The sequence below is a fragment of the Heptranchias perlo genome, chromosome 17, assembly GCF_035084215.1.
Source record: "Heptranchias perlo isolate sHepPer1 chromosome 17, sHepPer1.hap1, whole genome shotgun sequence".
Classification (NCBI taxonomy): domain Eukaryota; kingdom Metazoa; phylum Chordata; class Chondrichthyes; order Hexanchiformes; family Hexanchidae; genus Heptranchias; species Heptranchias perlo.
The window spans coordinates 16,180,007-16,201,161 of record NC_090341.1 but is presented as its reverse complement, the minus strand read 5'-3'; the positions used below and the strand labels follow the sequence as shown (position 1 = coordinate 16,201,161).

General features: G+C 39.5%; 1 protein-coding gene across 6 annotated transcripts in view; it reads left to right on the top strand.

Moving 5' to 3' along the window:
• Positions 1–333: 333 nt before the first annotated feature.
• Positions 334–21,155, top strand: part of nisch (nischarin) — a 48,674-nt gene continuing 27,852 nt past the window's right edge. Inside the window, exons 1-9 of one of the 6 annotated variants that reach the window (XM_067998615.1) lie at positions 334–559; positions 3,881–3,964; positions 7,643–7,825; positions 10,717–10,765; positions 11,782–11,945; positions 12,503–12,598; positions 15,617–15,712; positions 16,557–16,709; positions 18,653–18,721. In XM_067998615.1, the coding sequence (XP_067854716.1) occupies positions 476–559; positions 3,881–3,964; positions 7,643–7,825; positions 10,717–10,765; positions 11,782–11,945; positions 12,503–12,598; positions 15,617–15,712; positions 16,557–16,709; positions 18,653–18,721 (978 nt within the window). In that variant the 5' untranslated portion in view covers positions 334–475. Of the gene's footprint in view, positions 560–3,706; positions 3,797–3,880; positions 3,965–7,642; positions 7,826–10,716; positions 10,766–11,781; positions 11,946–12,502; positions 12,599–15,616; positions 15,713–16,556; positions 16,710–18,652; positions 18,722–21,155 lie in introns of those variants that run through there. The other 5 variants (XM_067998614.1, XM_067998613.1, XM_067998610.1 and 2 more) reach the window with 5 other exon arrangements.

Genomic DNA, 21,155 nt, shown 5'->3' with positions numbered 1-21,155 from the left:
AATGGTTTGCCATAGCTGTATTCATCTTGTGAGAAGTAAGGTCACGAGTAGAAAATGGTTAGACAATTTTCTTTAGGTTTGCCAAATGTTAAAAGTCACATTTATAATCTGCAACAGTGACAAAGATTGCAAACCCATTTACACCGATTGAATGGGAGAAGCTGCCTTCATTTCTTCAAGACTGACATCAAAATTATAACATTTATAACTTGCTGTCACTCCTGAAGACAGACACAAGTTGGGCTCAGCGCTTGGTGACAAATGATGATGAGCAGTGTGGAAGGAGCACGTGACACGCAGACACACCCCCCCCCCCCCCCCCATCGTGTGCGCGTCAATAAAGTTGGATTGTTTTTAGGCTGCGACTGGCGAAAGTGAAAACAAAATGGAAGATATTTGGTGCAGCGGCTGAGGGAGTGGGACGGGGTTTTCCCCCCCCCCTTTCTCTCTCCTTGGTTACATTATCAAGAGCAGAATGGAGGCGGGACGGTTTGAGGAGGGACTCTTTGAGGGAAAAGAAATCTGTATCATTGGGTCGGAGCTGGTGGAAAACTACACGGTGAGCGAGAGGTCTTCATCGTGTTTGGGTATCGGTGGGGCTGCGAAATTGGGAGAACCGCAGGACGCGCGGGCCGGAGAGAAAGAAAAATAGAGAGAGAGAGAGAGAGAGACCGCCTTTTAGTATATGCGAAGAGTGGGGTCTGAAGAGCACCATCACTTCCTGCGTCCAGTGGAGTCGCCCTCCCTAATGGGCCCTGAATCTTGACATTATGAAGAGGCAGTGATCCAAAAATGGGCCATAATGGGACAATATTTAATGCGTCCAAGATTGATTTAAATCTCTATGCCGTGGAAATGTTACACGATATTACGTTTGTAACTCTCCTCCTCCCCCCCCCCCCCCCTATTCTCTCTATCCACTTATATGAACGTATTCAAAATAAGATGATACTTTTACATTTCACGAAGGATGTAGGTAGCGAACTTTTTTTTTAAAGATTGGGCTAACAAGATGGACTAAAATATTTTTTTTCATGTCAAAAACATTCCTCTGATCTCTTTCCTTAAAAAACGCTGCCTTGTAGGCTAGAAAGTGAACATGTTAACTCACTTTGAAAAATATATCTTCATTAGACCAGACTAACTGAACTCTCGAAGTATAGGTTGCAGTTCTACATGCTTCTTAAAACAAACCATTTTCATCTCCCTTTTGTGTCTAGCAATTAGATCAGGGTTAAGCCTTCTCTAGATTTTAAGTGTCTTTCTGATTAATTTGGATTCACCTAGCAGAGTATGATAGGGCTTGCTTGAATCTGTTGTTTTCTCCATCTGCTGTGAGATGTTCTGTTTCTTAACTCATTTTATAGAGAGCTGGATAATTTGAATGATCTCTTTGCCTGAGAGTTTGCTCTTGCCTTCATAACTTTATACTTTTCCATAATTGAGTCAGTTCTGTGTTTAGGGTAGTGAGTAGCTAAGCTGTACAGATCAGGAAGGTTCCAAGTTTCATTTCCAGTCTGTGCTGAGTTAAATGGTCTCCACTAGCGTGGTAGTAGGATTGCTACAATTGTCTGAAGTACTCCTGGGTTAGGGAGGGGAAAAGGAAGCTATGGCTCTAATTCCTGATCTTTTTTTGCTGCAGGGGTCAATAGATAGTGTGCGTGTGTTCCTTGAATGAGGATAGAATTTGGTTTTGATGGTCCCTGTGGTCGAATAGCTGCTGACAATTTGTCTTTTGGGTGAAGTACTAGAGAGTGTCTCCAGCTCTGCAACCCCTTTCCTCCTGAACTCTGCATTCCTCCAATTCTGGCCTGTTGTGCTTCCCTGATTTCTTTTGCCCCTCCATTGGTGGCTGTGTCTTCAATTATCTAGGACCTAAGCTCTGGAATTCCCTCCCAAAACCTCTCTGCCTTTCTATCTCTCCTCCTTTTAAGATGCTTCTTAAAACCTACCTCTTTGACTAAGCTTTTGGTCATCTGTCCTAATATCTCCTTATGTGGTTCGGTGTCAAATTTTGTCTGATAACGCTTCTGTAAAGCGCCTTGGGGAAGATGCATTATCATTCTTAACTTGCTTGAAGTTCTGAGCAGATTATTTAGTATAATTGGTTTGAAAAGTTTATATAGTGGTACTGTACAATCAAAAGGGTTATACTTCTGCACAAGTAACAACAGCTTTGATTCTTTGACATTCAAATTGTGTCCCTAGGTTCACCAACACAAAATTGTATAGTTACAACAAAGTGAATAGTGTTGAACTTTAATACTTTTTTAATAGCTCTAACCTATTATGACTGAATTTAGTGGTTAACTAACTTATGCTTTTAGACTTGGACAGACTTGGCAGAATGAAATCTGTGGTAAATGGTCTTTTTGTATTACTGGTGGTTTCTCTATCACCAGATCAATATTGGAACAATTGTGCTTGTGCAGTTGTTTAAAATTACGCACTGATCGGGGGTTGTTGCCTTCCCCACTGCTTGAAGGTAGCTTACAGGTTTCCAAATGCAAAACTGCTTTGCTGGCCTGTATGGAGTAGAATGAGTGACTTAGCCTGTTTGCAGGCCAAAAACATGTCTGCTTTAGGTGTGATGAATCTGATTTATTTTGCTGTTAAAGGTGGTACTGCTGCTGTAGGTGTGGGCACCTATTCTGGCAGTGCATAGTCTGATTTGTTTTGCTGTTGCCCTCAGGATACGGTCAACAGCAAAATAAGCAGGGTGTAATTTGCAGACAAGTTTCTTTTTGTTTAACCAGGATTTCTGCGAACTGTGAGGGAGGGGTGGGAAGAAAAGCTAGTTTGCAAATATTTGAGCACAGCCCAGTTAATCATTTATTGAGCATGAATACAGACATGAACACCTACACTAAGCTAACTTTGGCCTTGCCCTCTATTCTTTTTGGTGAAACGGGGGAAGATCAAAACAATAACCTCAGTGATTCAGCTGCTTTGTTCGAAGGAGTTAATCATTTATTGAGCATTGACTGACTACACTGAATTGTTGGAGAAAATCTTTGTGATTAGATTGCTGTTTCTAGATGGAATTTGGCAGTGGGTTGATTGATTATTGGGCATAGTGCTTTATATAACTTGCATTGCATTATAATAGTTTTTCTATTAAAAGGTTCTGTTTTGGGGTCTGGAGTTGTATAAAATGAGAAGCAGTTTGATGCATTGTTTCATCTTTAATCAGAATTTCAGTATATTTTCTCTGCAGTACACTAGCAGACAAAGAGCAGCAAAGGTCACCCCTCCTCTTTCTCTCTTCGCACCCCCCCCCCCCCATCCCACCCAAGTCTTGTGTTTAAATATTGCACAATGGTACGGTATTCAATTAAGTATACGTAGTATTGGTCGCATGCTTGTAAATGGGTGTGAAAAGTGCTCGTGATCTGTGCTCATTTGGAGTAGTAGAAATCTCCTTCGAACAAAGCAGCTGAATCACTTTGAGGTTATTGTTTTGATCTTCCCCTGTTTCACCAAAAAGAATAGAGGGCAAGGCCAAAGTTAGCTTAGTTGTAGGTGTGCATGTCTGTATTCATGCTTCTTTGTGTCCATGTTATTAGTTGGGCTTTGTTGAGGTTAATTTGGTTATAGGCTGAAAGCTTTTTATGGTTTTAGTATCTGAAATAATTTTTTTTTGCAACTATATGTTGACCTAATTTCTTACTTCCCATCCTATTGAACCATCTGAACGAGAGTGAACGAGCTTAAAGATAATATCTTGATGTACTGTGGGTTGTCCATTATGAAGTGCGAAGCCTATGACATTTCAGCAGTAGACAAAGCATTAAATGTGTGTATCCCATCCTTATTTAATTATTTAAATCACTGCTTCGAATCAGTAGTTGTCACTAATGAAAGCCTGTAATTTTCTTAGGTGTATATCATAGAAGTGAAAGTTGGGAATCATCAATGGACAGTTAAACACCGCTACAGTGATTTTCATGAGCTACATGAAAAGGCAAGTTTTTGCATATTGTAAAACACTTGTGCTGTTTTACTAAGATTTCTTGTAGTTACTAAATGCTAGATGCATGGGACCCTCTGCCAAATTTTCTACAAAGCAGGTTATGCTGTGAAATCTGACATGCAAATCACAGTTTGGCATGTGGCTTTTCTGCAGGAGGACACTTCAAATTGACAAATGGCTTATATATACACCAGATTTCAGTGTGCGCCCCAATTGTTGCTTCATTGTTCTAGGAAACTAGTTGAAGCCTCAATTAATTGGCTGCAGTGATCTTCTCAACCACTGGTTTTCAAATCTTTGTTTGGGAGATCCACCAGTAAATCTTGGCACACTCCTAGCTTGCCAAAGACAGTGTCAGCTGCCTAAAGGAAATCAGTGGTGTACTGCATAAATTGCTTTCCCTATTTATAAAGCATCAGAAGTAATGTTCTAATAAGTCAACAAATACAGAAATCTGACAATGTGGATCCCTTGGAATCCCCTTTTGAACCTCATTCCCACAAAGGTTTGGGACCTCGGTTTGAAAACCTGTGTTATAAACAATTTGCTCTGTGACTACCCTGTTGTTTGCAATGGGTTTAATACTATTATACCAGTATTCCGATTGCTACTATGTATTGGTCTGCTTGACTTAGATAGCTCGTGTTGCCATTTATATATATCGTGAACAGTACAAATCCAGTTTGGGTTCCAGTGCATAATTTAACGTTAAAACTTTTTTTAACAATAACTCCTCCCCAATATTTTGTATTTCTGTTCTTGGCCTCCGTCAATGATGTCTGTACCAGAATCTTCCAAGACTGCTGTCGCTGGTGTCTCATATTGGCTGATTGTGCACAAATTACAATGTTTTTCATATATGATAAGCCTAGAACACACATTCTGACTGACTAAGCTGCATTCTGTGTGTGTCCTGAACCTTTTTTTAAAAAGGCCACTAATGGCACATCTTGTGTTTTTTGTGTCTTCCATCTGTCTTGCTGTCATCCAAGAGATAGCATTCCTGTCTGAAGTCATGTGATCTTCCTCAGCTCCAGCCTGCATAAAGACTTCCCTTTTTAATAAGGTTCTAATTCAGTTGTATTAAAAAATAAGTAATCGGGCCTAGATGCTATGCATCCCAAAATACTGACGGAGACAATTAGTGAAAGCACAAAACATAGTGATTGCGGTAAATGTCACACCCCTGTACAGGAGAGGGGAAATGAATAAACTAGAAATTATAGGTATTTAATCTTCATTCTTTTGTGAATAAACTTCTGGAGTCTATAAAATGGTATGAAATTAGTTAACACTGAGAGAGACTTGGGCTAATCAGGGTTTGTCAGCACGGATTTGTAAAGGGTAGATAGTGCTTGATTGACAGTTGAATTTTTTGAGTCAATCTGAATATATAGATGGGGGCATGTGGATTTTCAGAGGGTGATTTAAGCAAGGTGCCCTATAAGAAACTTGTGAAAATTAAGCTAAATGTAACCACATAGCTGGCTGGGGGACAGAAAGAAAAGCAGATTTTTCAGGTTGGTAGAGTGTGAATGTTGATGTGCCCTAGTGATCCCTGCTGCAGCTTGTTTTCCATTTCATATAAATGATTTGGACATGGGCACATGGGGGATAATGTTTGCGGATACCAAATTAGGCATGGCAAATGGGATAAGAATGGAGGAGATTGAAAGAGGGTATGGACAGGTTAGTGGAGTGGGCGGATAGTTGGCAGATGCAGATTGGTGCAGAGAAGTGTAAAGGAGTGCATTTTGGGGGCGGTGGAAAGTTTTATATAACATCTTCAACATAAACATCCCAAGACGCTTCACAAATGGGCATAAGGAAAATGAATGTGGAGGCACAGAGACCTAGGAGTGCAGACACATTCTTCTTTAAAGGTTTAAGTGCAGTTTTTTTTAGAAAAAAGGCAAATGGGATTCTGTGTTTATTATATGTAGATAGGGGCATTGACAAAGCAATTTGTTCAAGATATTGGTCAGGTTGCAGTTAGATTATTGAATGTAGATCTGGGCATTCCATTATAGGAAAGATATTGAGCCATGGGAGTACAGGGAAGATTTACCAGAATGTTACTGGGAATAAGAGGTTATAGTTATGTGGAAAGGCTTGAATAACCAGGATATTTTTCTACTGGAACAGAGAAGGTTAAGGGGAATTCCAAGAGGTTTTCCAAAACTCAATAGTGAAAGGTTGTTTCCAATGGTTAGCAAATTTGCAATTAGTGGGCAAAGACTCAGGATTATCTCCAGAAGAATGAAGGGAAAAGATTTTTGTGCACAAACAGTTGAGATTTTGGAATGCTATACCATGTGGTTATTGAAACAGAAATTGCAACATCATTTAAAAGAGGATTGGGTAAGTAATTGAAAGGAAGACTATAAAAAGGATACCAGAAAGGGCAGGGAAGTGGGATTAGAGTGGATAGTTCCAATAGTAGCTGGCACAGGCACAGTGATGAACAGTGGCCTGCTGTGCTGTTATTTCTGTGACTAGAGTTTTTTTTAAATTCTAATTCCGAAGTGTTGAACTAACTGCTAATGTTTTTGGGATGTAGGTGCATTTATTGCCCATCCCTAGTTGCAATGAGAAAGTGGTGATGGTCTGCCTTCTTGGTAGTGATGTGTTTTTAGAACTCATGCTTGCTGGGCTATTTGAGAATATCAAGGGTCATCCATGTATTGTGGGATTGGAGCACATAGGCCAGACTAGGTACAAGTGGCGGGTTCCCTTCCCTGAAGGACACTAACCATCCGACAGGTTCAATGATCGGTTTTGCATTGCTTGTGTGGAACGTAAATGCCGACTTGAGAGAAAGCAAGTTCTATTCATGCTGGCCAAGCTATGTCAGTGTTGAGTCTTGCTAGACTGTATGGCCATATGGACTAATATTTGCACACTCTTTCCAAAACAATATTGTCTGGACTTGCCCTTGAAAGAGAATGTATTTTTTTAATGCGTAAATCCTTGCGGCTGACCTTATGTCCAAAATGTTCTACTTTCCTTTTTTGGCACAATCATGGTACGAGACGGTAAATAGAGGAAGCAACTGTGTGTGTTTTTCTAAGGGACAACTAGTCTGGGTGGAGTTTTTGTAGTCTGAAGTTGTGAGATCGTTTGTTCCCTACCAGGAGCCTCTCTTCCCCCCTCCATGCCTTCCCACACGCCCCCTCCACTCTCCACTGCCTCCCTAACTCACCCCCTGCTCAATAATAGGCCTTTTCCAATGAATGGAATATATTTTGAATAAGACCACAATGAAAGCAAGTAATTTTACTTGTCATTTCTCTACCCTCTTCACCTGGCCCAGTTGACCAAGTTGCTAACTTATTCTCAGTCCTTTGTGCTGTTCTGTAACCACCATTAGTTAGTGAGATCTGTTATAATGGATGCCCTCTTTCTTCACTGTTCCTACAAGTTGCTCTACCAATGCATTAAGATAACCATTATGTTGTAAAATATTTATTTAATCCACATTTCTTCCTACTCTTGTGAATGCTTTGCATTTGGAACTGATGATTGCTTTGCTTAATTTGAAAACCACAATGATGTGATTGCCTGCGTTTGTGGCGTTTTCTATGGTGTACTAAGTGCACAGGAGCACTCTTTTGTCAATTCAGTTTTAAGAAATATGTTCTTTAACATCTTTACTTTCTTTTGTTACAGCTGACTGCAGAAAAGAGGATTGACAAAAACCTACTTCCACCAAAGAAGATCATTGGCAAAAATTCCAAAACTTTTGTAGAAAAAAGGCAGAAAGAATTAGAAGTTTATTTGCAAACCCTTCTGGCAAAGTTCCCAGTTGCTGCACCAAAAGCTTTGTCATATTTTCTGAATTTCCATCTATATGTGAGTTTTTTTTTAATACTCTTATTCTGCAGTAATATATTTGATGTGTGACTCTTTGGTTTTCATTTTGCACATTTAAAATGATGTCACCTTTCAATTATTAAATACATTAATAGATGTATTTAGTGACTTTTTTTAAAGGTAGTTTGATGTGCAAGATCTTGCATACATTTCTCCCCTACCCCACAAGATGTTTTTTTAAAAAAATAATTTGCTGGATGTTGGCATCACTGACAAAGCTGGCATTTTCCCATCCCTACTTGCTGTGAGTAGGTGGTGGTGATAGAATCATAGAATTGTTACAGCACAGAAGGGGGCCATTTGGCCCATCGAGCCCATGCCAGATCTTTGTAAGAGCAATCCAGTTAGTCCTAGTCCCCTGCTCTTTCCCTGTAGCCCTGCAAATTTTTTCCCTTCAAGTATTTATCCAATTCCTTTTTGAAAGCCATGATTGCATCTGCTTCTATTCTTGAACTGCTGCATCTAGCAGTTTGATATAATTGAGTGCCTTGCTATGCCACTTCAGAGGGCAGTTAAGAATCCACCATGTTGATATGGGACTGGAGTGACATATAGGCCAGACCGTGTAAGGATAAGAACACGGAGCAGGAATAGGCTATATGGCCCCATAAGCCTGCTTTGCCATTCAGTATGATCATGGCTGATCTTTGACCTCAACTCCACTTTCCTGCCCGATCCCCATATCCCTTGATTCCCCTAGTGTCCAAAAATGTATCTATCTCAGCCTTGAATATACTCAACGACTCAGCATCCACAGCCCTCTGGAGTAGAGAATTCCAAAGATTCACAACTCTCTGAATGAAGCAATTCCTCCTCATCTCAGTCTTAATTGGCTGCCCCCTTATCCTGAGACATGCTCCCTAGTTCTAGACTCTCCAGCCAGGGGAAACAGCCTCTCAGCATCTATCCTGTCAACCTCAGAATTTTATACGTTGTAATGAGATCACCTCTCATTCTTCTAAACTCCAGAGAGCATAGGCCCATTCTACTCAACTCTCTTCACAGGACAACCCTCTCATCCCAGGAATTAATCTAGTGAACCTTTGTTGCACCACCTCCAAGGCAAATATATCCTTAGATAAGGAGACCAAAACTGTACGCAGTACTCCAGGTGAGGTCTCACCAAAGCCCTGAACAATTGTAGTAAGACGTCCTAACTCTTGTACTCTGACCCCCTTGAAATAAAGGCCAACATGCCATTTGACTTCCTAATTGCTTGCTGTACCTGTATGTTAACTTTCTGTGTTTCGTGTACAAGGACACCCAAATCTCTCTGAACACCAAGATCTAATAGTTTCTTACCATTTAAATAATATTCTGTTTTTCTATTCTTCCTACCAAAGTGAATAACCTCACATTTCCCCACATTATACCCCATCTGCCACCTTCTTGCCCACCCACTTAACCTGTCTATATCCCTTTGCAGACTCTTTCTGTCCTCCTCACAGCTCACTTTCCCACCTAGCTTTGTATTATCAGCAAACTCGGATACATTACACTCTATCCCCTCAACTAAGTCATTAATATAGATCGTAAATAGCTGAGGCCCAAGCACTGATCCTTGCGGCAACCCACTGGTTATAGCCTGCCAACCTGAAAATGACCCGTTTATCCCTACTCTTTGTTTTCTGTCCGTTAACCAATCCTGGCAGATTTCCTTCCCTAAAGGACATTAATGAACCAGTCGGGTGTTTCTGACAATCTGAAAGCTTCATTGACACTTAATCGTACCAGATTTTAAAAAATATTTCACATTTTTTAAACCAAAGGCAAATGATCAAACTGTTGTGCTGAGATTTGAACTCGTGTTCTCTGGATTACTAGTGCAGTAACATAACCATTAGACTACCATAAACCAATTTCTTTTGCCTATCTGTAAGAATTAAATTGGCTACATGATGCCTGACATAAATGTCCCAGATTTATTTGCAAAACTAATTTGACACTTGTTTATCCTCCATTCATCAACTAAAAATTCTACCAATACTTGCAAAAACAGTAACCTTATGTGTTGCATAACTTTCCTTCCTTCAAAAACTACACCTCTGGCCAGTTTCCAGTTCTTTTCCCCTGTTGACTACAAACTGAGTGTTGTCATTGCCATCCATTTTCCTATTTAGTTCTTCAAGTGCCAGAATCTCTTTGGTATTTGGAGCAAATTTTTGTTTTCCAAAGGTAAAACCAGTCTTTATATAGCTACTTACAGTGCTGAAAGTTTGGTATTCACTTCCACCCTAAAACTTTAAACTCCTCACAAATGGGCATTTTACTAAACTCTTAATCGGATGTAACTTTTTATCACCAGCTGATAACCGGGAATATTTGGGTATGGTTAAAACTCATCATTCCAGAGCCTTGGTTACTCCATAGGCTAATGTGGCGTTCCCTTGAAATCCATTTGTGAGGCTGTCATGTGTAAAGCAATCTTCACTGTTTCATTAAGTGCCATTAGTTAGATCTTTGCAAAGGAAGGTTTGCTTCCAAGACATTAATCATTAATGCTGGTGTTTGGAAGAAATGGTACAGTTACCTATCTTTGTCTCATCAAATCGAAGTGTGAGGAATAAATGAGTGAGGGTGGTTAGATTTCTGCTTTCAGTATGCTGTGGACATTTTAAAACACAGCACAGAAGGTGCAGCTACTACAGGCTAAACTCTCTGAACAATAGGCCATAAGTGTTGTATTTGCATCTTTCCACACAGTTGATTTGTGCTTAAAATCTTTAATTTGTAGAGAGCAGAAAAAGAATGAACTCTGGGAAAATATCTGACTGTGTAAAATAATGGTTATCTACATGTATGTAGATATTGGTTGCACAGATGTGAATCTTTTTAATGTTGTTCTCAGTGGAATATTGTGTCTTTTGTAGGAGATAAATGGCATTACGGCTGCCCTTGCTGAACAACTGTTTCACAAAGGTATGGTTTTTAATTTTGAACTGTAATGGTCTTGGCATTTTGGGTAGCTGTTTCAAATCGTGTCTGCCTGGTTTCCTTTCTAAGACTGCAATAATCCGCTGCACTAATAATGAATCTTGCACATTGAAGTCTAGAATTTTATGGATAAAATGGAAAAGGACTCTCTTCTTAACTACGCATTGTGACTATGAAATGCTAGAAACAAAATCCTGTAACTTTTTCCCCAAAATTTTGTATTCCACCTGGGGCAGAGGAAGGGGGAAAGGCAAACTATATCTTTTGCATTTTATACATGTTTAGTGTAATGTAATGATTAAATATATTCAGTATGTATCTACAGTCTATCTATCAGTATCTATCTATATAAAAGCCTTGTGACTAACGCTTAGTCCTCTCACTCTAGATAGTCCCACTTTGTTACGGATGCAAAATTATCTTTTCTTTAAAAGGGGAAAGAAAGCTACTCATTTCATAGGTTTTTCTGACCTAGAGCCAGAAATTTAGAAGCTGCTACAATTGCCCTGCGATTGATCAAGAATTTGCGTGCAACCACAATTACTTAGGTTTGTCCAATTAAACCACTTCCCCGTAGAAGTGTTTGAACAGCAGCCTGAAAGGGACAGATGAGACTATCAGCTAAACCATCACAACCATGCTCTCAACTAAATTACTACATTATGGGAGATCCACAATATTTCATGGGTGGGAAAGAAAAGGGACCAGGTTACTTTTAACTGAGAAACATAAGTTTTATCCTCAGCTGGGATTTGTACTTTGGATTCTGTTGCAGAGGAGCTTACTTGTCTTGGAATGGCTGTTTATTGGAAGGAAGGAGGTCTTTCAAGAATTAGCCTTGTTAATTAACCAGAGTGGTAGAGATAAATGTCTTCTGACTAAATTTCCCACCCTTCCATCAACATATCCTCCATACATGTGATTCAGCTTTCATTTTTCCCAAGTGGTAAAGTTTCATTTGCCTACAAATGTTTTTAACCTTTTTTCATGCATTTTTATAGGTGAGCAGTTGCTCTTGGCAGGTGAAGCTTTTTGTATTCGACCACTACAGTTGTATGCCATCACCCAACAACTGAGACTGGCCAGTCCCACCTGTGCCAATGGTGATGCCAAGACTGACCTTGGACATATCCTGGACTTTGCTTGTAGACTTAGGTACTTGAAGGTAAAAATCTATTCTCTGGAAAGTGTAATTATAAAATCCAGTGTACAACTGACACATTTTGCACTGTCCTTTATGGCTTGTAAATATTGGCTTGTGCCTGCTATGTTCTGGTACAACTACAATTTTATTTGGCTGCTACCAGACTTTAGTTTGTTTTCAGGAAAGGGAAATTTTATTGTAAGTTAGAGAATCTTATATTACTTCAAAATATTCACCTGATAGAACAGACAAAGCATTCAAGTGATTTATTTTAGGCTTGTGTCTCTCTTGACTGGGCAGTTTTGAGGGTGGTATTGGTCGATTTTGTGTTTCCTGCTTCCTTGTAGCTTTGCTTTCTGGATAAATTACTTTAATCCTATTTTGCATTGCTCCCAAGCAACTCAGCTGAGATTGAAACTTAATGTGTGGGAAAGAAACTGCTATCTTCTACTTTCAAGCAGCACAAGAATGCTGAGCTATCAATATAGCTTTACATTTTTATAAAAAAAGCACTAATGCCTCTTCAATTTTAAACTGCTAAAGACTATTGATCTCTAAATTATTTTTATTCCTAACAGATAGCAGGGACCAGAGGATCTGTGGGTAGCAGCAATATTCAAGAGCATCTCCTTAAATTTGATTTATCGATTTTCAAGTCTGTTCACCAGATTGAGGTGAGTAAGGGAGGAGAGGTAATTTAGTTGAATATAGTCCAACTTTTCTGTGATTGTTACAAAGCTCTTGATAATAAACAACTTATTCCTTAGTTTCCATTAAAGCTATAATAGTGGGAGATACAATATATGTGGCTGGATATGTATGCTTAGGGAAAGTAACTCCTAGATGACTGACACGCATCTTTGAAGAATGTACGGTGTGTTACTGGTTTACACTAAATAGCATCAGAAAGTCTGCAAAAGATGCCATAAAACCAAGAACCAAGCTGTCATTTTTCTTAACCTCTCCCTGTATACAGTTCAAGCAACTGGAAACTATTGGTTGTAAAATTGTATCTCCGGTTATCAAAGAAAGAACTTTCATTTATATATAACCTCGGGACATCACAGCCAGTCAATTACTTTTGAAGTGCAGTCCCTGTTGTAATGTAGGGAAACACACCAGCCAATTTGCAAGGCCCCACAAACAACAGTGCGATAGATGATTAGATGATCTGTTTTGGTGGTGTTGGTTGAGGGATAAATGTTTACCAGGACACCAGGAGAATCCCCAGCTTGTCTTTGAATAATGCCATGGGATCGTTTACATCTGCCTGAGAGGGAAGATAAGGCCTCGGTTTAACATCTCATCTGAAATGGTACACTTGCAACAGTATTGCACTGAAGTGTCAGCTTAGATTATGTGTTCAAGCCTGCGGAGTGGGTTGAATCCATGACCTTCTGGATCATGGAGGTATGTGAGTGACCATGAAGCCCATGCTGACATCAAATTTCTTCTTTCTTTCAAAACCTATTTCGTGTATAAATTGGCAATGTGTTGTTTTGCCAATTCTGTTTAGTTGTGGAGTTGAAAGTTCTTAAAACAAAAATTAAGTCAAGTGCTTATTTGTGGCACAGTTACCACATGTTATGAGAGGGTTCTAGAATTCAGCTTTCTTTATTCCCTGAAAAAAGACTGACTACTTTTTGTGGGAGATGGCGAAACATAACAGTGCGAGTTATTTTGAGCCTGGCAAGACTTTTCTTTGTCTAATGATGGTAGTGGACATGTACATCCTCTGCAACTTTTTTATTTTCTCGATCAAATGTTTCAGGGTTGTCTTCAAAAGTATATGATCTTGTATGACTATCATACTTTTTCCCTCCATATAATATACAATACATTTCTGCTATTGCCTTGCATAATTTGAATGGGTGAATCTAAACACAGTGCATGGCATTAATTTCTCCTGCTCCTAGTTGGAGGTGGTGGAAGAGAGTGAATGGATGTCCGTTATACAAAGAATGAACATTTGGAATGGATGATAAGACCTTGGAGGCAAAAACCTCTTGCATCATTCAAGAGACAGTTCAATCATGTGATTTTCTTGACAGATGAGGTCAAAGATGGTTTGAATGGCTTTGTTCATATTTATCTTGTGTGGGGCAGTACCTATTCACCAGTAGCAAAATAAGTCCTGTAAGTGAAATAAATGTCATCTGTGGTCAGTGTGTTGCACATCAAGGAATATGAATTACTTTTGTGAACATAAAATAACTAGCACCTTTTGGATGTGTCTGAATTTGGAAGAAAAATAGTCAGCATGGATTTTAAAGTATTTTGATTGTGGGCACTGCATTTCCAAATTAATTGTTCTGGGACCACTTCTTCACTATACATCAATAATTTGAATATGGGGCTAGAGGGAGTGGTGTCCAAATTTGCAGATGAGTACAATAGGAGACATGGTAAACAATTCTGAGTTCCAAATGAAGCTGCAAAGAGGTGTTGATAAGATGGTAGAATGGACCAAAAAGTGGCTGAATTCAGTGTCCGTAAATGTAAGGTGACACACTTATTTTTAAAATATCAATATAAAATATACTGACTAATGTGAAAGAGCAGAGGGATTTGGGGGTTCAGGTTCACAAGTCATTAATAGTGACACCACAAGTGGATAAGGCCCTAAAAAAAAAAGCTAGTGGAATGCTGGGTTTTATGGCAAGAGATATAGAATGTAAAAGTCACTATGTAATGGTGAACTGAATCTATATTGAAACCTTAGTAAGACCACAGTTGGAGAATTATGTGCATTTTGGACTCTACACTATTGGAAGGTTGGTGAGGCAAAAGAGATTCACAAGGTGCAGCCTGGTATAAGGAAATACAAATTTGAAGAAAGAGTTGAAAAACTGGGGATGTTTTCAATAGAACAGAGGAGATTACAGGATAACTTTGATAGAGGTGTTTAAAATTATGAAAGGATGGGGCAGATAGAAACACTTTCCAGCAATTGGAGGGTCTGGAACACTGGAACATGAATTCAAGATTAAATGTAAGAGATTTAGGGCAGAAAGCAGGAGAATCTTTTTACACAGAGGGTTGAGGCTGTGATATGCACTACCAGGACTAGTGATTTTGAAGCAGAGACTGGCACATTGATAAATAGGTTAGATAGGTGGTTTGAAGGAGAGGGGCTAAAGGATGTGGGAGCAGGTGGGCACATGGGATTAAGACTACTGCTCGCATGAAGGATAAACACAAACATTTACTGGTTGGGCTGACCGGCTTGTTTGTGTGTTATAATTTATATAATTCTGTATAAACTTTATAATTTTGAAGTTACTACTAAAACTGAGAAACTGTTAGTAATTTGTGATGTATTAGCAGGAAACATTAAGCTCCTCATTTTTGCTGGTAATAACTTTGAGTTTTGTTCAACTTGTGGAGCTTTTTCACTGCTTGGAGGAACTCGACCTCGTGGAGATTTCAATGTAGACCCAAGATTTTAACTGAGCAGTTTTAGGAGTATCTATGAGTAACACAACTGTTAAATTGAGACCTAGCTTGATCTAGTTTTTTAACAACATATTTGGCTTAATTGTGTAAGATTTTATTTGTGTACAAGTCTGTCTTCGCACTCCACTAATTTGAAAACTGGTTGTAGAATAATGTATTTAATAATTGATCTAGTTTCCATTATGTCCTATGGTATTTGACAAAGTTAGTTTGATGTTTGTATTGTGCTCTTACAGATAAATAATTGTGAAGCTAAACAAATTATTGGGCTTCCTTCCCTGAAGAACTCGCTAGCCACAATGAGTGTGGCTTTTTCAACTGCTTCAATGAAGGTACATACCTATATATCTATAAAACTATAACTTAGCCATAATAGGATATGGCTCCAAGGTCATTGACGGCCTGGTACCTGTGTTTTTCAGCAGGGTGCACTAGATAGCAGTCAGTAATGAGAACGCTGGCTCTTTTTCTCCTTTCGCTCCCCGCCCCGGTAAAGCCAGGGGTATTCAGACACTCCAACTGTGCCCCTGGATGAGATTGGCTAACTGAGCACAGATTGGAGATCAAACATTTTAGTCTGTATGGTGTCTCAGACTGAAACTCATTAAGATTGGATATCCTAATGTTGGACTTGAGCACGCATTTAATGTAAAGAATAATTAATTGGAAAGACCCAACATTACAACGCTTGTAATCAGTGCAAGAAATATATTGGAATTTACCGTTGTATAGCAAAGATTTAATATGATTACTTGTTTGAATTGTCTTACGTTAAACCAACACAAATTTATAAAAATATTCTTAATAACCTTGGTGATAAAGACGTTGTTATTGAAGGGGGGGGTGGGGGGGATAACTACTGAACAAATCACCATTGACTGTTTTAATGTTTCCCACTGTGGATGAATCGAGAATGGTATTGAAAAATACCTAGGACCAAACCATAGATTGAAGGAGGAGAAAATCAAAAGGGCAAGTTACAATGTCAGGGTGGGGAAGAGACAATTTACAAATCTGTGATTACATCCTTTTTGCATTATGAACCACACAGAGTTTCTTTTTTATATTTGAGGAAATGTGTTTTTTAAATTGAGAATTCTTTATTGTTTGTGTGCTTAAGTGGTGCCTGTTTCCCACTCATGAGTTATTTTGATAAACTTGATTTGTTTTAATCAGGATATTCTTGTGCCAGAGGCTTCTGAATTTGAGCAGTGGGAGGTAGAGGGGACGGCATCAGAGCATCCGGTTGCTGCTGTTATCCCAAGATGGAGTATGCTGACCACACTTGATATGAGTCATAACCGGATATCTAATATTGATGAATCTGTGGTAAGGAAAAATAGTTATGTTTATACATCCAGCACAAGAAAAGGCCATTGGGCCCATGTGTGCTCACCCCCATCTTTCAGCTGACTACATTCTGTGCTACAACAATCCATTCCCCTTTTCTCTCCCTTGCACCTCTAGGGAGAGGCAAAAAACAGGAGTTCTGTCAAAAATTCCTCCCCAACCCCTCTAGAGTGAGCAGGCAAGCACCAGGAAGAGTGTTACTGTGTTAATTGATATTTATGCCACAATATAACCATAAATTATTGCAAATAAGACTTTGAATCCAAGATTTCAAATCACATTTGCCTGTTTTTTTTCACATTTGACATTTTTTCTTGCTTTGTAATATATAAGAACATTAAAGGTGGGCTGAGAAAAGGAAAACTAGTTTGAATTTTACATCTAAACTCATATGCATAAACTACCAATGTTATTTTTCACCATTCATGACCACTTAGATTGAACCAACTATATATTTAAAAAGTGGGACCAGCTTTATATTGGCTAATTCAATCAGTTCTCTGTAAACTAGTCTACTGTTTCCAAATCCACATGTTTGTATCTAGAAATGATAAAATATAGTGGAGTTGCAAGAAAATCTGAATGAATTAAATTATAATATTTTTAAAAGACTCCCGAATTGTAAAACTTACTGCTGTGAGATGTGACATAGTCCTATGTATTCTATTTGTCCAGCTGATCCTGTTACAAATGTACAGAGTTGTACAACACCAGGTTATAGTCCAACAGCTTTATTTTAAATCACAAGCTTTCGGAGCTTAGCTCCTTCGTCAGGTGAGTCGGATCCTGTTACAGGCATGGATCCTGTTACAGGCATGGGGAAATCAAAGGTCAATTTGTAACCTTTTTGTTCACTTGCAGTGAGAGGTGGCTCTGGTCTGTTGGCAGATCTATGTTCAAGCCATGGATGCTGCCTAGGCTATTGCTCCCCACAATGCTCGGGGCCTTTGCATACTTGATGTATCCTTTCTCTCTGCCTATGCAAGGTAGACCTTAGCTTCCAAACATTAAGATCACAGCTGTTGAAATCTTTTTGCTTGTCCCCTTGCACTCTATCCTAGTAATAAAATGGGTGGGATTGCCTGAAAGGTTTGTAGTTTACTATATTTGCTACCATAGTTTATATTAAAGTAACTTAAAAATAAAGAGCAAAATTATAGGATGAATGCAGTGACATTTGGATTGGGATACGGGTGCGCAGTGGAACAAGTGGGAGGCAACAGTTAACATTTGAGCTAGATTTTAGGCCTCTTAAAGGAGGTCTAGAAGTGAGCTACTTGTCTGTTGATGGGAGAAGGGAGACATGGAAACATGAGTGGAAAATTAAGGACTTATGCCATTGTTGGAGAATAATTATCCTGGGGGAATATTGCGTTTTACAGTGGATGGGAATAAGACCATTCAATAGTTTTCATATTTATGTTATTACACAGTATGTAATGGGATTTGCCCCCCTTTATTTCTCTTCCAAGAAAAAATCCAAATTACTCGCCCCTTTTATCCCTGTTGCCATAAATGTTTCCCACCTGGTGACCAGCACACTTATAAGCCTGAGGAGTTTCATGAGTTGAGATTGGGACTTCACGTGGAACTTCCTTCTGGTAATGGAGAACAGGCTGAAGATTTGCTTCTATGCCTTTAATAATGCCACTCTTAACGACTGGTTAGCAGGCACTCTTCAATACCCTGGTATGATAAGTCCTCTTGACTTGATCTCAACTTGATTTTAACCAATTAATGCAGTCTTAATGGCAGAAACTAGTTAAGTCAAAGTTTACATGCACTACAACATAAGTGTATTGATTGCATCACTCTACTTATTTTATATTTGCTTTTTTGAATTCAGCAGACCCTAATGCTGTTTTAGCCAATGTTGCTGTGTATCAGTTTTATAACTGAATACTTTTGTGTATTTGTTACAGAAATTAATACCTGAAGTAGAATTTCTGGATCTCAGTTGCAATGAAATAGCAGTAATGGAGAATTTACAGGTAGGAGGACCACTGAAATGTTGGGAATTGTGTAGAACTTGCTGTGTTTGCCAAATGCCTAAACTGTACTAATTACTCCTTACTCCTGAACATAGTTAACAACCAGTATTGTCAGTGGATTTTTTTTTGTGGTCAAACTGCATTGTTTAATAGAAAACAGCAGATATTGTAATTAGATAGCACTTTTTTTAATGTAGGAAGCTTTCCAAATGCTTGAGGTGTACAGAACAAAATGGATGCCTAAGCCAAAGAAGGAGCTATCAGGATGGGTGACCAAAAGCTTGGGAAAAGAGTTTTGATTTTAAGAACAGCCTTACTGGATAATGGAGGTGGAGAGGCAGAGGTCTTTCGGGAGGTAATTCCAGAGCTTGGCTGCCGATGGGAGGTGGGGGAGGGGAATGCACAAGAGGACAGAGTCAGGAATGGAGAGTTTGTTTGGTGGGGGGCAGGGGGGTGTGGTTTAGCGCTGGAGAAGGTTATAGAGGCCATAGGGCATTTAAACACCTGGGTAGGGAATATTAAATGTGAGTCACTGAGGACGAGCTAATGTTGGTCAGTGAATGTGATGGGCGAGCCATCTTTGTGGCAGAATTTTGGATGAGCTGAGGTATAAGTTGTTAGAGGGTATTCTGAGAGACAGGATCTACAGGCATTTGGAGAGGCAGGGACTGATTAGGAACAGTCAGCATGGTTTTGTGAGAGGAAAATCATGTCTCACGAATTTGATTGAGTTTTTTGAAGGGGTAACCAAGAAGATAGATGAGGGCTGTGCAGTAGACGTGGTCTACATGGACTTTAGCAAAGCCTTTGACAAGGTACCGCATGGTAGGTTGTTACATAAGGTTAAATCTCACGGGATCCAAGGCGAGGTAGCCAATTGGATACAAAATTGGCTTGACGACAAAAGACAGAGGGTGGTTGTAGAGGGTTGTTTTTCAAACTGGAGGCCTGTGACCAGCGGTGTGCCTCAGGGATCGGTGCTGGGTCCGCTGTTATTTGTTATTTATATTAATGATTTGGATGAGAATTTAGGAGGCATGGTTAGTAAGTTTGCAGATGACACCAAGATTGGTGGCATTGTGGACAGTGAAGAAGGTTACCTAGGATTGCAACGGGATCTTGATCAATTGGGCCAGTGGGCCGATGAATGGCAGATGGAGTTTAATTTAGATAAATGTGAGGTGATGCATTTTGGTAGATCGAATCGGGCCAGGACCTACTCCATTAATGGTAGGGCGTTGGGGAGAGTTATAGAACAAAGAGATCTAGGAGTACAGGTTCATAGCTCCTTGAAAGTGGAGTCACAGGTGGATAGGGTGGTGAAGAAGGCATTCAGCATGCTTGGTTTCATTGGTCAGAACATTGAATACAGGAGTTGGGGGATGTTTTGTTGAAGTTGTACAAGACATTAGTAAGGCCACACTTGGAATACTGTGTACAGTTCTGGTCACCCTACTATAGAAAGGATATTATTAAACTAGAAAGAGTGCAGAAAAGATTTACTAGGATGCTACCGGGACTTGATGGTTTGACTTATAGGGAGAGGTTAGATAGACTGGGACTTTTTTCCCTGGAGAGTAGGAGGTTTCGGGGTGATCTTATAGAAGTCTATAAAATAATGAGGGGCATCGATAAGGTCGATAGTCAAAATCTTTTCCCAAAGGTAGGGAAGTCTATAACGAGGGGACATAGATTGAAGGTGAGAGGGGAGAGATACAAAAGGGTCCAGAGGGGCAATTTTTTCACTCAAAGGGTGGTGAGTGTCTGGAACGAGCTGCCAGAGGCAGTAGTAGAGGCAGGTACAATTTTGTCTTTTAAAAAGCATTTGGACAGTTACATGGGTAAGATGGGTATAGAGGGATATGGGCCAAGTGCAGGCAATTGGGACTAGCTTAGTGGTATAAACTGGGCGACATGGACATGATGGGCCGATGGGCCTGTTTCCATGTTGTAAACGTCTGTGACTCTATAAGGGGAACTGATAGGGTAGATAGTGAGAAACTGGAGGACATAGCCTAAAAAATAGAGCCAGGACTTTCAGGAGTGAAGTTAGGAAACACTTTTACACACAAAGGGTGGTAGAAGTTGTGAGATGAGATGTTTTGTAGTAGCAAGTTATTTGGTTTGTAAGGATGTAGGAGCAGTTAAGTGGGCAAAGGAATGAGGTGTTGTAGGTTTGTGAGCACTTGTAAGGAAGTTGGGGGGGGAGGGGAGGGACTTGGTAACTGGGATGTAGCAATGAAGGTGGTTGTTGATGGGTGAAGGAAAAATGGTACTGAGTATTTAGGGTGTTTAGAGTAATGAAGAATAAGAGTATTTGGACTGAGTTTGATTTTTGATAGTTTAGCTTACAAGGTGCCATGGAAAGTAAGTGTGACAACAGGAAGCATGTGAGACATCAGTTTTACACTATAACTGGTCACTTGTTTATCTC